The sequence below is a fragment of the Felis catus genome, chromosome D1, assembly GCF_018350175.1.
Source record: "Felis catus isolate Fca126 chromosome D1, F.catus_Fca126_mat1.0, whole genome shotgun sequence".
In the NCBI taxonomy this organism is placed as follows: Eukaryota; Metazoa; Chordata; class Mammalia; order Carnivora; family Felidae; genus Felis; species Felis catus.
In genome coordinates, this window is record NC_058377.1 from 61979406 (window position 1) to 61996857 (window position 17452).

Here is a 17452-nt window from a genome sequence, read left to right on the forward strand (position 1 = left end):
GCCTGACATGGGGCTTTAACTCACGAACTGCGAGGTCACGACCTGAGCTGAAGTCAGACGCTTAACCGAGTCACCCAGGTGCCCCAAGTCATAGTTCTTAATGAGGAGTTACATGAAAGATAATTAAAGAAAGATTCAAAGAGTAAAGACCTCTTTTTTTACTTGGTTAACTTCAGGTAATTTTTGCAATTTTATTTAAATATCTATCATTAGACTATGCTGTTAACTGGAAAGAAAAATAATTCTGAAAGGTGAATTATTAAATTTAGTACTTGTAAATGTAACTGACATATTTTATGAACTCCTCTATTTTTCAAAATTCACTAGATGACTTCTAAAGATAAAAAAATTATGTCATGTTTTATACATGTTTTTGGTTTTAGTGAAGATGTACGTTAGAAAAGTTATGTATTATTCATTAAACACTATTTTTATAAATTTTATAAAATATTTTTGAGTTTTATTCAATCCTAAATTTAGTTAATCTCAGACAATTTTTCCCATGTTCTTAGTGATATGTTTCTCATTTATTTTATAATAAAAAATTATCAAGTATAGCTAAATGAATGGATTTATTTTGATTTTTATATATGACTTATATTTATTAAATCCCAAAATGTCATACAGGTTATAACACACGCATGCACAAATATGAGTACAGGGTTTTTGTGTTACTTGCTAAGCCATTGTCTCTCAGCTTCAAACCCTTCTGTGCTCTGCTTGGGGGTGCCTAGGCTGGGACCACACTTTCCCTCCACCTGCTGGCTGGCTGTTAGACGCTGCCAGTAGAGGGCAGTAGAGGCCGATTAGAAAGCTGGGTCAGGGCTAGGGGATTTGATTATCCTATGCACACTCTGTTCCTGTTCGTGTCACCCAAGTTCCCCTGTTTTCATTGGTGATACCAGTTGATTCTAATAGAAACAGTAGGTTTTAAGTGGCTTTTTTTTTTGGTCCTTACTTTGAAACAACCTCGTCATGTTCTTCAGATATACCAGCACCACCTGGCTGGAATCCCTCCTCAGAGTACCCACTATGAGGGCACTCTCCTTTGCCAGAAACTCCTCTCTCAGGACCATTGCTGATTACAGCAGTTACTCTCAATTATAGCTGGATTCCCACAGTGCGGAAGAAACTCCCTCCACTCCCAACTAAGTTACTTACTTAACTATGGGTTCTTAGAGCTTATTTTTATAAAGGTAAAATTAAGAGCATCTAAGTACAAACCCCACTTCATTGAATCAATATGGACTAATGAATACATGAGGTTAATTGGAAAAAATTAAAAGCTCCATCAACCTCATTAAGAAATAATATTCTGAAAACAAATTAGCCCTATGTATATACTCGATAAAATTTAAACATTATCATATAGCTTTTATTAATTAATGATTATAATAATTGTTATATTACAACATTTTAACATTTGCATCCCATAATTACAAGAAATAAAATCTCTTTGTATTATTAGAAACATATAAGTGTTATAATGAGATATTCAAGCAAAAATATACATGTGGGAATACAGACCAACTTTAAAGAGAGAGAGCAATATTTTTGAATTTCTGAAAATTAAGAAAATCTTGCTCAAATACTTTTAAATGGGCATTGCTGAATTGGAAATTTCTAGGGCATACAATTTCCATAAAATAAATTAAAAACTGTCCTATGGGAGTTTTATTTCTAATGTCAATATTCACAAAATACTAGAAATTAGGTCTTTTTCTGCTCTTTACACTTTTAATGAAAGTTCTTAGAGTCCTTTTAAAGTTTTGAAGAGAATATAGTGATTTGAAAATTCTTTTAGGATATACCCACATGCAACGTTTGAATGAATGTTAGATTACAATAATTTGAAAGGAGATATGTATATTACAAAATAAGAGAGGTGAGTACTCTGAAGTCATGGAAGAAAAATCACCTATTCTGCAAAGGGTTTTGATGCCAGGAATCCCTGGTGCAGGGACCAGAGAGATGGCTGGAGTTAGGGAGCTGAGGGGATCTACCTAGGGCACTGATGTCATTTCCAACCAGGTCTGCTTCATGGCAAACAAGCAGGACAGTTACATGGTGCCCATGCTCAGAAGGTCCTTGTGCTTTCCTTAAAGCTCTGCTGTCATCATATTGAAATTCTTGGTAATTTGATATTTGAACTTGTGTTCACTTTGTAAGATCACTTTGTAAGTGAAGCCTACAGTACAACGATGTATGCACTTGTCCACTACCATTATTTCCTGCCTATGAGCATAGAATTCTGGTGGGTTCACAGTGAGAAGAGTTCCAGGAGGACAGAAGCAAAGAGAAGAAAAGAAAGGAAGTGACAAGGAAGAAAAGAGAAACAGAGAGATGAGAGGAAAGGATAAAACATAAAACAAAGTATACCGGATGTTTCATTTCCACTTTCCTGGCAAAGTCATCAAAGAAGATTCTCCTTCCTTATTTCTTCCTCATTTTACCACCCCCCCCTTCTTGTTCTCTTTCTCAAAGTGTGTTTCATGGACCAAGTCCCTGGAGGTCGCCACTTTGCTTTACACTCCTGAGCATCACAGACAGAGTCAATAAATAAGCTCACTTATCAAGCCCGTTGACCAGAGGAGGCTGGGCCATAGAGCTGAACCGAAGACATTCACTGAGCCCAGAAAACTCAGGTGAGAGAAAGATCAGCTATTTCAATCCAGATTACACATTCAGCCCCCTCTGCTCCCTCATCCCACACCCACCCAAACTTGCACAGAAACACAGCTTTTACCTCCTTTAGTCACACTGTGTATTCAGATTCATACCTCCTGCACAAGCTGTCACTCGACCACCCTCTGTCCCCAGAGCCTCACTCTCAGGACACCTCTCACATAGCTCCAACCTCAGTATGCCCCGTCTGCAAGTGTGTGTCTACCACAGAGGTTCGGTCTTGAAATCAGATTCCAACAACTGTGTTCAATGAAAGAACACAGGGTTAAATAACTGAGGTCTAGGTCAGAGAGGGGGACTCAAGGACAAGACCCTGGGACATTTGGGTGGATGCGCCCATTGTGTACCAGGGTGGCACCCCCTCAATATCCTTATCCCCTTGCTTCTCAGGGGAAATAAATCCAACTCTTCTGTAACCACAGTTTTTCTGCTCTTCACAACCCAGAATATCACAGAATACCACTATATTATAATAACCACTTAAAAACTTCCTTCAGGGGCAAGAATAGGCTGGGAAGAGAGGGGAAGGGAAGATGGTAATAATTGTCGCTCTCCGCCCTCTACCATCCAAGCCTCTTTCCCCTAGTGTCGAGGCTCGTGTCAAGGTTGAGACCAAGACTCTTTGGTGTCATCAGTGAAAATCTCTGTCCAAATAAGAGGGGCTCCTCAATTCTCTTTATCTCTTTGATATTCATTAACTAATAAATTAATTGCAGCCTTATGAATTGATATTAGAAAAAGTGGCTTATTTGAAAGAAATATCTAAGAATTCAGATATTGGTCACATTTATGCATATTTGGGTGAAGTAAAACTTGAAAAATCTGAATCAGGACACATAAATCAGGACCCCTTATTTCAGTTGTGAAATTAACATACTCTGTGATGTAGATGACATCAGTTTACTTCTCTAGACCTTGTCTTCCTATTGATTAAGAGTGCCAATGGTAATTGCACTCTATTTGCTCCAGAAGGTTGTTAGATGATAAAGAGGTTGCAAAAAAATGGGGGTGATTATTTGTGGTGCTTATATTTTTAATTTCATGAATATTACTTTTTGCACAACCGTAAGTTTTTTGAGGATAGAAATCACATGATGCCATTTCAAATTTAGTGATAAAAAACAAAAGGCCTGAAAATGTTGTGGGATTATTCCAATGACACATAATGAGCAGATACAAAACAGAGAATGACTATTGAGTCATTAATTTTTCCAAATTAAGACAGCCCAAAGAAGAAGAATATTTCTTCAGTGTCACAATCAATTCTGTTAGAGAATTGGGACTACAATTCAAGTTTCTCAGAATCCTGTACAGATTTCTTTTTAGTAGACAATGTTTTACTAAGGGAAAATGTTTGAAATACCAGCTAGACTTCTACAACAAAAACAGATTCCCTTTCCAAAATATCTTCACTGTGAGCAACACCAGGACACTCCATTTTCTCCCCTGATGTGCTTCTGTCAGCACTTGGTCTTCTGATCTAGCCTCAGGATCCAGTCATTACACTGGGGGTCACACAAGACCTCAGGTTGGCTTTGCCACGGTAGGAAGTCTGTCTCTCAGCTGGAATGTCTCATGTATCTCTGTCTTTCTTCTACTGTATCTTCGGGAATACTCAGCACGCTGTAGATAATCAGGAGATATGGAAGCACAATCAGGTGGACTGGCCTTTTTCTAGACATTCCAGGTAAGATATAAAATGAAGTTATGCACTGTATATTTATGAAGATACATACAAATGCAGAAAATACAGTGATTGCATTATTATATCATGAAGTCAAAAAGTCAATGATATGTTAGTAAAGTTAATGGAATTGAGTCTTAAGTTGACGATTTACAAAATGTCTACATCAGGACTCAGTCATGGTCAGTGTAGAGTATACAATTGCATAAAGGCATAGTCTCAGCCATTGGGATTTTGTAAAGTAGTTGAAGGATAAAAAATAACAATAAAAGATCATTAAGGACCAGAAGAAAGGAAAGTCTTCTGGGAGGCAGAAAAACTAACTGAAGCTTAGAAAAAAGAGAAAAAAGCTTAGAAAGGAGGGGGAAAATGAAGACAGAAGATTCTATAAGCATGAATGAAAGAGAGAAGGAATATTCCTCAATGTGAGTGGACTAGACTAATAAATGATGGACAGGATGTGTAGCACGTAAGTTGTGAAGGATCATATTGGAAAGATGCTTAAATGTTTGGTGCTTGGAATATAGAACTATAAACATCATGGATGGGTACAGGAATTAGCATAAAGAAGAAAAAGACTATATGTGATAGCATATTTCAAGACTCTTGAACAAGTTAATAATAATAAATATTTTTCTCCACCTAAAAAGATGGTTTCACAGAAAGTTCATCATTTTATGTGAGTGACCCAACAACCTGATATTACAGGGCCAGAATACCATGACCACTTGGATAGAGGCGTTTATTTCCAAGCAGAATGTCAGCTTCCAACATCAGTGAGGATAGTCTCCCAGGCACACTCATCCTGACGGGCATCCCAGGGCTGGAGTGGGCCCATGTCTGGATCGCCATCCCCTTCTGCGCCATGTATCTTGTAGCGCTGGCTGGGAATGCTGCCCTCATCCTGGTCATTGTGACAGACAGTGCTCTTCATGCACCCATGTACCTCTTCCTGTGCCTTCTTTCGCTCACCGACCTGGCTCTCAGCTCCACCACGGTGCCTAAGATGCTGTCCACTTTATGGCTGCATGCTGGAGAGATTTCCTTTGGTGGATGCCTGGCCCAAATGTTTTGTGTCCATTCTATCTATGCTCTGGAGTCCTCAGTTCTTCTAGCCATGGCCTTTGATCGCTACGTGGCAATCTGCAACCCACTGAGATACACAACTATTCTCAACCATAGCATCATAGGCATGATTAGCCTTGTTGGGCTATTCCGTAGTGTGGCCATTGTGACCCCATTCATCTTCTTGTTGAGGCGACTGCCTTACTGTGGTCACCATGTCATGGCCCACACATACTGTGAGCACATGGGCATCGCTCGCCTGGCCTGTGCCAACATCACTGTCAATATTGTCTATGGGCTGACTGTGGCCCTGCTGGCCATGGGTCTGGATGCCATCCTCATTGCCATTTCCTACGGCTTTATCCTGCATGCTGTCTTCCGCCTTCCATCTCAAGATGCCAGGCACAAGGCTCTGAGTACCTGTGGCTCCCACCTGGGGGTCATCCTGGTCTTCTACATCCCTGCCTTCTTCTCCTTCCTCACCCACCGCTTTGGCCAGCACCGAGTCCCCAAGAATGTGCACATTTTTCTGGCCAACCTGTACGTGCTGGTGCCTCCTGTGCTCAACCCGATCATCTATGGGGCTAGGACCAAGGAGATTCGGAGCCGACTTCTGAGGCTGCTTCACTTGGGGAAAATTTCAACATGAAATTTGAGTACAGGCTAGGGATAAGGAAAGTAAATGGGTTCTGAGCTTTCTAGGTACATTTACATGGATGGAGGCCTCTAATATGACGTAAGCGTGTTTTTAGGAGAGGAAGTAGTGGAAGCAAAGGGAAGGTCAGATGAATTGGAAATACCAAAAATCACATTGAACACAACACATTCTTGAGGCTCTTTGGGCAACACTGAATAACTCAGAGAGATGATAATATTTTTACTCTTGGGGAAATTTTACAATTAGGAATAAGCACACCTTGGAGATATCTCAGTAGCTACAATAGTGCCCGTGCAGAATGCTCCTGATTTTTTTTCTTTTCCTGCAAATATTTCCATGACTTACTAAAGATCAGGTCAATTCCTTTTCTTAAATGAGTCTGTGTTTCATAGTGGAAATATTCTTCTGTGAGTCCAAGTTTTAAAAAATGATCATTTTAGGTAAATTTGTCTGATTTCAATGTTTTGGATAGTGATGAAGAGCAAAAAGTCTAAGGTCAGAGTTTCTGGATGTGAATCCTGGTTCCTCTGCTTACTGTTTTTGTGGTCTTGAGCCTGATGCTAAATCTCTCTATGCCTTGGTTTGTCCAACTGTCAAATGAGTAAATGTTAATATCTAACTGTTAATGCTGTGGTGAGGAATAAGTAAGTTAATGAATGCAGAAAACTTAAGACAGTGCCTGACATGTAAAATGGTCAACCAATAAATATGAGAACGTTATGTACACTCTGAACTTTATTAGTCAACTTATAACTTATTTAGGATGGTTTTATATTATATCATTTACAGGATTATTATGATACCTATATCAAATAACAACCCTAAAATATTTAGACAGGTCTTGGGATATGAATAGTGCCTGTTAAAACTGTATTTTCTCCCATTCCTCCTCTGGTCTTCTGTTTTGAAATCCCTTTCCTTTTAGCCATAAAATTATCCCTCATTAAGAATTCAGAGGGGCCTTCTCAAAATCCAAGTGCCTTTTTTAATAACCCTCCTTTGCCCTAGTAACCTCAGTTCTAAAATACACAAATAAGTCACCGGTTGCTCCTTTCCATAATTCAAAACATGGTTACTATCAGCATCTTTCATTAAGAGCCTATGATTCAGAGAAGCTAAAAGTGCCAAGATTATGCATCTATATGGACAGTATCTCATACCTTCTTCAGTATGAGATACATGTGAGGATGCCCAGCTGCACAAACACATAGTAGCGGAAGTGAAGAGCTGTTATCTTCTGAGGCAGTAAATGGTAAAGAGACCCAGTGATGTAATGATCTCAGGAACAGAGAACAATATATACAAAGGAGCGGAAGGTGGGAATGTGGAGGGGAAGTGCTGTTCTGTTCCTGAAATGCTCCTTTGTGGGCCATATGCTTGCTCCCCTAAGATGCTGGCTTCATCTGATCAAAAGGTCTACCTCACAAGGTAACGCTCACCATCACGCTAATTACCTGCCGTGAACCTCACATTTTTCCTAGAAGAAAGAGAGAGTCAGTAACCCAGGAAGTTACTATCAAAGGCAGGGCCAGGATTCAGGACTTTGGACTCCCATAGTAATATTGAAAATGCATCCATCTGGGGGCTAGACTTACAGTACCACAGAGCTACAGAAGACTGAGGTATTGGTAAGTAAATTTAAGTTCAGGAGTGGACAAATGTGTCCGACATAGTTTGCAGGCTAGTGTTCCCTCATCTCCCCCAACAAATTCATCAACAATTCTCCCCTTTCATGTCTGAGGTCTCAAGGAAGCTTCGAGGAGAAAGTTTACAGGGGTAGAGTGGAAAATAGAAGAGAAGGGGGGATGCAGGATCACCCAGCTGCTAACACCTTGGTACCGGGGGCCGGTCTAGCTACAGCCTGTACTCTGGACGGATACCCTATGGATACAGCACTGGGCATGTCTTCCCCAGGGTTTCTCATTACTGACTGAAGTCCAAGCTTCACACACGATAGATAATAGACAGATGGAGGATTCTACAGCCCTGGCAGCAAGCTCCACTCCTTAAAGTTCTGTTTTTGGCCCTTTTATCATCCTGAAGCTAAAATGTAATAGTTCCCTAGATGGGGAAGGGGATTTGTAGAAGTCCATAGGCTTCTATAAAACTGGAGGTAGCAGGGTCCAGTCCACAGGAAGACTATTAACATTATTGTCAAGATTTCCCACCTCACTCAGGTGTCTGACCATGGGACTCCACATGATAAAAGAGGAGGCATGCTTCCAGAGGCTCGGGATACTGCCTTGCCCATCACTCACACTTCACCCCAGACTCTCACTCTTCCCTGGGACCAAATGTGCATCCCTGATCTCAGAAATTCAGACTAACATCCTGGTGCCACAGGGAAGTGAAGAATAGAGTGAAGTGTATCAGGACCGTTGGTGGGTCATGTGGTCCCAAAAGTATTTTATCCACAGTCCCTGATGGCCACAACCTTCAGGTCTGTTCATGGGGTGTCACAAAACAATGAAGTCACAGTGTGTAGCTCAGAGATGTCCCTCCTCTCTAGCCCCCAGGAAGCACGAGATTCAGCTGTTTTTCAGCCCAGGGTCAGTTGACCCCTGGAGCTGGCTCTAAATCTATAGTCGCTGGTTTCCCCAAAGTAACGCTTCTAATATGCTTCCTACCTCTCTTTCATCAGCTGTTATCCTGCTGCATGGCTACATATGAGCCCTGGTCTTCTGGTCACGCTTCATGTGCCTACACTATGAATCTCCTCACTGACAGATGACAGTTTACAAAGAGAATGAGTGGATTAGGAAAGTATTGGTGACTTTCACTAAGACACAAGGACCCCAGAATTGAGAGTAGGAATGGGGCCCAGGGAAGGATGCTGAGCTCTTTCTGACCATGCCAGCCAGAGGTTCCTCTGTGACACCCAGGGGTAGGCTGGTAAACTAAGGAAAGTACAAATGGACTAAGATATTAAGGAACCACGAACATGGAAGTAAGAGCCACAGCAAAGGACATGGTCAAATTCCCTGAATGGTGAATGGAGAATCAATCAGTGTAGCATACTCACAGGAATCACCACTCAAAAACAAAAAAGGGATAAAAAAATAGAGTAAATAAAGCAGCTATATGGGTCTGCATAGAAGACTCCATACAAAAAAAAATAATGGGAAGAGGAGAAATGACTCACTGCGGTAAGTGTCTGATTGCAGAGGATGGGGAAACGTGGGCATTGAAAGAGGAGGAGTTTCAAGAAATTCAGAGACGAAAGGAGAGAGAAGTTCAGTGTCTGATAAGGCAGCAGAGTCAAGTCTTTTATGACATAAAGGGAAGAAACCTGCCTGGGGTGGGGGTGGGGGGCGGGGGGGTTCACCTCCTAAAGCAGGATTCTGGCACAGACAGGCAGGAAAGAGCCAGAGCTGAGAGGGAGGTTGAACAGGTTTTCTGTAATACGGAGACACTGGACCCGAAGATGAAAAGAGAGAGCGGCTTCCCGCGGTGGAGTGGGGGGGGGGGGGGGGAGGGGGCAGAGCCGGGATTCATTCAGAGTCGCTCTGGCGTTGGACCAGAGGTGGCTTGTGACGATGATGGTAATGTTGATAGGGAACTAGGTTGCTGGAAACACTCAGGATTTCCCCACCTCACGTTCAAATTTAGAAAAAGCTCTGAGATTAGGGGTATGAGAGTAGGTGCAGCCCAGACCCAAGACCCGATAACATGATCAATCTCTCCCCCAAACAATATTTTCTTTGCCTACATACCCCCAAATTGACATCACACATAAGATCCAAGCAATGTTTTTAATGTAGAACAGGCTTGGGCAGTGAGGGAGGGGAGTTGTTCAAGTGTGCACACGATCTAAGTAGGAAGGATTCAAAATAGGCTACTTCCTCTCCCCTCCCTTCCCCCTTCCCTTCCCTCCCTCTCCATGAGGTGGTGCACTGGGGGCGTCAGCTGGAGGCACCTGGGCTTCCGGTACCCCCAGCATCCTGTCAATGGCAGTATGACTATCTCCGCCTGTGGTCATAAGAGCCTGTAGATTGGCATCCCGATTAGTAAAACCCATGGCCCTCTGATGTTCCAGTTCTCGCTGGTAGAGGCCTTCAGTGAGGGGGGATGAAGGTAGTGAGGATTGAGTGGACTGGAAGCAGGCATTGTCCAGTGCGTGGAGAAGCTGAAGAACAGCCAAGGTGGGTTGTATGGAGTCTGCTCTCTGGCCCTGCCCTCCAGCCCTAGCTTCAGGGCACTGTCTAGTCCCATGTGGCCTACCCTGGCCCCATAAGTAAGGTCCCAGCCCAGCCACCTCCTTGGACAGTATCTGCAGGCCCTTTCCTATCTGTATCAATGCCTGCAGTGCTCGTGGATTGGTCAGGATGGAAAGCAGTGGCATGTGATGTCTCAGGGGGCTTCCAGTTGCCAACTGGTGGAGAAGAGCTGGATTCTGCTGCAGGACATGCAAGGTCCTATGCGAGGCAGAGGGTGAGGGTCTAAGCTGACCGGTTAAAGTGGTTTTCCCTGTGGGCTGCTGACCATCCTGAAAGAGAAGATCCTGGCCCAAACTTACATCTGGCATACCAGTCCCGTATCCTGAATTGGCCTGATTTGAGGCCACGCTCCTGGCCTGGGTAACCTCTTCTGCACTGACCTTTTGTGCAAATGGCCTGGCAGGTGCTGAGGCTGTGGGGATGTTGGTAGTAGTGTCAGTACTGCTGTGAGCATTGACCTCCTCTTTATAAAGCTCTGAACTTGGGTTGTGGCCTTTGGAGGCAAGTAATGGGGCCAGAGTGAAGAGCATGAGCTGCTGGATATCAGAGCAGACTGGATGCATAGCATTGTCACCACCTGGCACTGCCTTCAAGGCCTCTAGCCCCCACTTGTCTGCCTGCAGGAGCTGCTGTTGCCGGGCTGGGTTCTGCAAGGTTTCCAGAGCCTTAGGAGCTGGCTCAGATTTCTGTACTGGCCTTGAGGATTCAAGAGTATGGCTGGCATTGGCTGCTTTCTCATTTGCCAGGCCTTGGACCATAGGGTCTTCCGAGAAGACCATTAAGAGTTGAGCCATCTGGCCAAGAAAGTCAGCCAGATCAGGGGACCTCCGGGCCAGCCGGCCCAGCCTGGCCAGCATCCCAGCACTGTCCGAGGTGGACGGTCCAAAGCGATGCACACAGTGGCCGGTGGGGCCTAGCAGAGTTCCGGGACCAGGCGGAGTTCCTTTCAGATGGGTCCTCACCACCAAGTGGACCGTAGTGCCATCAAGGATGCCACGCTGGCTCAGTATGTCTTGATCCCGGAGGATCTTTCCAGTGAAAATGAGCACCAACTGGTCAGTGTTATAGTGAAGGCGTTTAGAGATCTGTTTCTTAAAGTGGTGGACACTGCTATTTTCTGCCAGCATAAATTCCTGGCAGTCCTGTGGGGTCTTGACAGACACTCTGATGATGCGTGATGACGGCTCCCTACGAGATACCAGCCGGCTGTCCCCTGCTTCTTCCCTAGCCCGGGCCATATGTCCTCAAGCGTGAAATGCAGGGCCACCTGCGGACATGTAGAAGCCCAGATGCAGCACTAAGCACACCCGGATGCAGGGACCATAGGTGTTCAGGGACGTCCACTCACCCACGAACTCCGGACACCACCTCCTAATGCAGCCCTGCAGCCACCTGGCTCCCATAGGGTGTCAGCAGCCCTTCGCCAGGGCCAGCCTCAGGGAATATGATGTCAGTGATGAGGTCACAGTTGAGAAGTAGACCAGAATGGGGGAAGGGCAGAGGTCTCTTCTCCCTGTGTGAGGTTGGCTCTGTTTACAATTCGACTTAAATAGCAATAGAAAAAAATTAAATGTTTCTGTCTAGAAACATGTTTTGCACCAGCCTATTTCACTGTTGAAAATCATACCTCTTGAGTTTTTGGTAAACGAATGTAACTGAGCAGAAAAGGCGCTGGCTTAAGAATCTGGCTCAGGAAGTGCTGATTCTAGTCACCTGTCATTCACTAAGTTACTGTACTGGGACCATGGCCCAGTCAAGGCCCTAAGTTCCCTTGTTTCTAAATGAACAGAGTGAAGATAAGTATAACCAGTCCATTTGGCCTCATCCGAGGCTTGTAGGAAGCTTGTATCTCTGAGGCCTACCACGCTGAGTGACTTATTGACATGGTTCTAAGAAAAACAGCATCATGTTCCCCAAGAACTTGTGAACTCAGTTGTTCTTAGAGAGATCAAGTCGGATCTCAACTCTCGAGGATCAGAGCTGAGACAAAAGAGATTATGAGAAAGTAATTCTACTCTAGGTCTTGATGACTTAATAATGATTAGATTTAAGATACATTTGAAAAGGAAATTGTCACTTGGGAGGGGACATATTTCAGCTGAAAAAGCAGAAAATGGTGACTCTCTAAGGCACTGTTTTGACCACTCCAGGCAGGTGAGACCCCAGGTAAAGTCGGTCAGATCTCTGAGGTAATTGTATTTAAACTGTGAAGATGTCAGGCTGTCAGTCTTTTGCCATTATATACTTGACCCCTTTTCTGATTCTGTGATTTCCAAGGACTATAAATTTAGAACTTAGCTGTCTACAAGACCACCTTCAGAAGGTTCTGCTCGACGTGGGGAACATGAGCATCTAGATCTCTCTACAACTAAATTGTTTATGGGACACTGATATATGCTCTTAAACTTGGGATAATTGAAAATTTTTAATGTTTATTTATTTATTTTTGAGAGAGAGAGAGAGAGAGTGAGTGGGACTGAGTGGGAGAGGGGCAGAGAGAGATGGGGAGAGGGAATCCCAAACTGTCAGTGTGGAGCCCAACGTGGGGCTCGAAACCACAAACTATGAGATCATGACCTGAGCCGAAGTCGGATGCTTAAACGACTGAAGCCATCCAGGGGCCCCAAACGTGGACTAGTTTGAATCAGCATCTCCTGTATTAAACTAATAGCAGGACTCTGATAAGTTGCAATTTCTGAGTTTAAAAGAGCTCCTCAGTCCTGGGGAACTTCATACAGTGAGCCTCATGGCTGGCTGGTAGCAAGCAGTCTAGTGGGCCTTTCCTAGGAATGCCCAGACCTCAGAACAACTTCTATCGTATGAATATTATTAGCAAACAATTCCTTGTGGGAATTTTGTTTGAGTTTCACCCAGCAGAATTGATAGTCAAATTAACTTTCCTTGCTTTTCATTAACTAATAAATTAATCTGTAACAGGAATTAAAGACCATTCCAGGTAACAGTCCTCCAGAATTGCCTTCACATATCTCATGTTTCCAGGGATTTTTCCTCCCATGTAGCCTGTGAGGTGAACCATTGCCTTGTCTCCTCTCTCACAGATTCTCTTGTCCGGTGGGTGCTCGGGAAGGAGACATCTCAGATCCTGACAATAGAACCTGTAAGAGAGGAGACAAGGGGACCATTCATACACTTGTGTCTCAATGAGGATGCCTTTCCCACATTGTCCACTGAGTTATTTAGCACGGGAATCTCACTTCATCCTTCCTGAGAATCTGACACCATTTGAATATTTTACAGTGTACCTATATTCATTTTATCATTAGAAAATAAAACAATCAACTTGCTATTTTATTTAATCAATTAAAACTTACTACCTAGGGGGAAAATGGGGAACATGGGCTCTCTAGAGTAAAGTAGCCCTCGTTTAAATCCCACTCCTACTACTTTTTAGAACCATCAATAAGTCATTTATCCTTTTTGGAAGCCAGAGTTTTATCGTCTATAAATGGGTAGTTTTTCACAGATTTGTTTCAGAGATTCAAGGAGATAATGCATACAAAGTGCCATCCAAAGTAACTGGCACAGAGAAGACACTTGTCAAATTGAGTATGACTTCAATACCACAGTCACTGCCAAGCTTTGGCACATCCTGCGGTCAGGTCTGTAACTAGACTGGGAGACAAGGAGAATAGATTTGACCAAGTTAGAGTTGACCAAGTGCCCAGAGGCATATTCAGCTGCAGATGATGAAGACAACTCCAAATGGACTGGTGAGGGAAGTGTGGTCTCCTCTTAGGAGTCCAATCAGTTCAATAAAGCACTGACTTTATGCACCTGCCTTAAAGTTTATTATATTAAGATCTAATTTCCAGAAAACATATTACATTCCCATATTCTTCACAGAGATTGGTTAAGGTTTTCCCATCTCAATAATAGTTTTATTAGACATCAAACTCTATGAAAACTTATTATTAAATGCAGTTTCAGTGTTTTTGTCAGCAATTTGCTCCAGAAAAAACTAATGAGAGTTTAATTTTTTTTTTTAACCAAATATTGTCACCTGGGAGAAGATGGCTCCTGGGTGGCCATGCTAACTGGACATGGACTGCTGTAAAGATTCCCCTTAAATGAAAAATGCCTAATTCTGACCTGCTAGTGAGCTATTTTCCTTTCTGTACTCCACTGAGTTGGTTTGAGCCAAGTGTGATTTATGATAATCTTATAAATTTAACTAAACTCCAGAAGAGATTACTCCCCTGGCGGGAGTAGCAAAGATTACCTCCGTATCACCTTTGCAATAAAATCCAAAGCCTTTGTCTAGCTACAAAGCCTTCCTTGGTTGGACTCCTGCTTATCACCTTGACTTTCTGATGGTGATTTCTCCTTCCTTATGAAACCCGGCCACACTGGCCTCCCTCTTACGTCTGAAACAGGCCAAGTGCCTCCCCATACTTAAAGCCATTGCGATTGCCGTTCCCTAAACCTTTAATGCTTGTCCACCTAATCTTTACAGGTTCATCCTTCTTACCTTTCAAATCATCTCTTCACAAAGCCCTTTCCAACCATTCTGTATCTTATCAGTCTATTTTAATTATCTGCACAGAATTTATTATGTCATATTTCTTCTTTACTATTCATTTTATGTTTCCATTCCCCTTCACTAGAATATAAGCTCCATGAAACCAAGGACCTTATCTTATTTGCTACTGTAGCCCCATTGCCAGCAGGCCCTTAATAAAATACAGGTAGGAAGGAAGAAAGGAAAGGTGGAAGGGAAAGAGGAAGGGAAGGAGGCAGAAAGAGAAATTGAATTAAGGACACAGACAATGATTTATCGTCATGGAAGTCTGTGATGTTTTGCTTACCTAAATAAAATCCAACAACAGAATGAATGTGGAGCAAACATATACAAGAATCCTTTGTTGTCGTGATAAATGGAATCATATAAAACAGTGAATGAATTCTTGACTCTCTCTCCGCAAACCTGTTTCTCCCATAGTCTTCCCTATCCCGGCTAGTTTGACAAACAAGACAGCTAATATCAGAACAGAATCTCAAGTTACTGCTCCCCCTGGCCTCTTCTCCCTTTTCAAAAGATCATCATTCATTTAGTTGTTCAGGCCCGAAACACAGGAATCACCCCTGAGTCCTTTCTTTTCACATTTAATTTATCAGCAAGTATTAGAGCCTTTTTCTTTGACATAAATCCTGACTCTGATCACCTCGACACTTCCAACACCGCCACAGCCTCCTAGCTGGTTTCCCTACTTCCTCTCTTGGCCCATTTGAGTCACTACTTCCCACAGTAGCAAATATAGGTCAATTAACCTCACCTCTGTCTGTTTTTAAAATGTTTATTTTTGAGAGAGTGAGAGAAAGACAGAGTGCAAGCGGGGGAAGGGCAGAGAGAGAGACACAGAATCCGGAGCAGGCTGCAGGCTCTGAGCTGTCAGCACACAGCCCGATGCAGGGCTTGAACTCACGATCTGTGAGATCATGACTTGAGCCAAAGTCTGACACTTAACTGACTGAGCCACCCAGTTCCCCTTATTTATTTTTGAGAAAGAGAGAGCATGAGTGGGGGAGGAGGAGAGAGAGGGGGATAGAGGATCCTAAGTAGGCTCTATGCTGACAGCAGAGAGCCTGATGTGGGACTTGAACTCACAAATCGTGAAATCATGACCTGAGCCAAAGTCAGACACTTAACCAACTGAGGCACCCAGGCGCCCCAAACCTCACCTCTTTATGCAAAACTACCAAAGCTTTTCTTATTCTATTTGGATTAATCTAAATGCCTTACCAAGATTAAAATGCTCTGACAATTTGGCCCCGGGCTGACCGCCTGACTCATCTCTTGAGCACCCTGCCCCGGTCACAGTGGCCTTCTTGTATTCCTGGAACATACCCAGCTCATGCCTGCTTTTTAACTGACATCCCATTTGTGTGGGAACTCTTGCTCCTAACTTTCACTTGCTCACTCACATTATTGATCATATCTCTGCTTAAATGCTGTCTTTGGTGATGTTCTTGGTGATTACAAGCTCAAAAAGTCCACCTGTCAATCTCGGTCTCCTTGTTCTGTATTTCTTAGCCTCTTCTTTTGCTTGAAATTACATTACACAGTTAGTCGATGTCTGCCTCCTCTCTGTTGGCTCCATGAAGGCAGGGCTTTGTGATCTAGAACACCTAACATCTCCAGCACCCAGCACAGAACCTGACAGAGATAGAATGTTCAGTTAGTGTTAGCTGAATAAATGAATCTCTAATTCCTCCTTTTCTTTAATCTTGCACATCCAGTCTTATCAGCACATCAAAAGGGTTTCTTCAATTCCATTTCCAAAATTCTTCAGTTGTCCACTTCTTGCCATATGCCCTTGTAGAGAACCTTAATCTAAGGGCAACACCATCCCTCACCTGGATGATGGCAGGATCTTCCCTCTTGACTTGGTTTCCACCCCTGCCACCTTCTCATTCATGCTCCACAGAGAGGACAATGAAATCCACACTCCATGTGGGGTAACAAAGCCCTGTGCCATCCTGCTCACTGTCTCTCCCACCTCACTTTGAAGTGCTCTCCCTCCTTTTCTCAGTACTCCAGACACACTGGCTTTCATTCCTTTTTCTTCAAACGTGTTGAATTCTATTTTTTTTTAATGTGTTTAACTTGGGGGTGGGGGAGGGACAGAGAGAGAGAGAGAGAGAGAGAGAGAGAGAGAGAGAGAGAATGAATGGGGTAGGGGCAGAGAGAGAGGGAGAGACAGAGAGAGTCCGAAGCAGGTTCTGCACTGTCAGCTCAGGACCCCACATAGGGTTCACAAACCCTGAGATCCTTACGTAAGTGGAAATCAAGAGTCAGACGCTTAACTGACTGAGCCACCCAGGTGCCCTGAACTCTAATTTAACTCAGGGAGCTCCTTTACACTTTCCCCTCTACCTGGAACACTCTTCCCCCAGCTCTTTGAATGTCTGACTTCCTCTTACCCTTCAAGTCTCTACATAAATACTCCCTCCAGAGAGATACACTCACACCACTCTTCTAAAAATATGTTTCTCCTCTCTCTAAATGCAATATATGCATGCATTACATGCAATAGAATAGAGACTAAGAGTGTGGCCTCTGGGGGCATCTGGGTGGCTCAGTGGGTTGAGAATCTGACTTCATTTTCAGCTCAGGTCATGATC

At 43.3% G+C, this 17452-nt stretch overlaps 2 protein-coding genes and 1 long non-coding RNA gene across 3 annotated transcripts; 1 reads left to right on the forward strand and 2 right to left on the reverse strand.

Moving 5' to 3' along the window:
* Window positions 1–1492: 1492 nt before the first annotated feature.
* LOC123380485 lies at window positions 1493–9306 on the reverse strand. Its single transcript, XR_006586321.1, has 3 exons — window positions 9235–9306; window positions 8720–8812; window positions 1493–4308 (listed from the first exon to the last, which is right to left on the reverse strand). It is a non-coding gene; the product is annotated as an uncharacterized LOC123380485 (long non-coding RNA).
* On the forward strand, window positions 4692–7699 carry LOC101101666 (olfactory receptor 52D1). The gene has a single exon (XM_023239495.2). The coding sequence runs from the start codon at window positions 5127–5129 to the stop codon at window positions 6081–6083; it is 957 nt and encodes a 318-aa protein (XP_023095263.1). The 5' UTR covers window positions 4692–5126; the 3' UTR covers window positions 6084–7699.
* Window positions 9307–9832: 526 nt separating the features above from the next.
* Window positions 9833–11762, reverse strand: LOC102901394 (ubiquilin-3-like). The gene has a single exon (XM_011286574.4). The coding sequence runs from the start codon at window positions 11545–11547 to the stop codon at window positions 9928–9930; it is 1620 nt and encodes a 539-aa protein (XP_011284876.2). The 5' UTR covers window positions 11548–11762; the 3' UTR covers window positions 9833–9927.
* Between the last annotated feature and the right edge of the window lie 5690 nt (window positions 11763–17452).

What these genes read in the sequence shown, in the direction of transcription:
- LOC101101666 (XM_023239495.2), top strand. Translation starts at nt 5,127, where the DNA reads ATGTCAGCTTCCAACATCAGTGAGGATAGTCTCCCAGGCACACTCATC.
- LOC102901394 (XM_011286574.4), bottom strand. Translation starts at nt 11,547, where the DNA reads ATGGCCCGGGCTAGGGAAGAAGCAGGGGACAGCCGGCTGGTATCTCGT.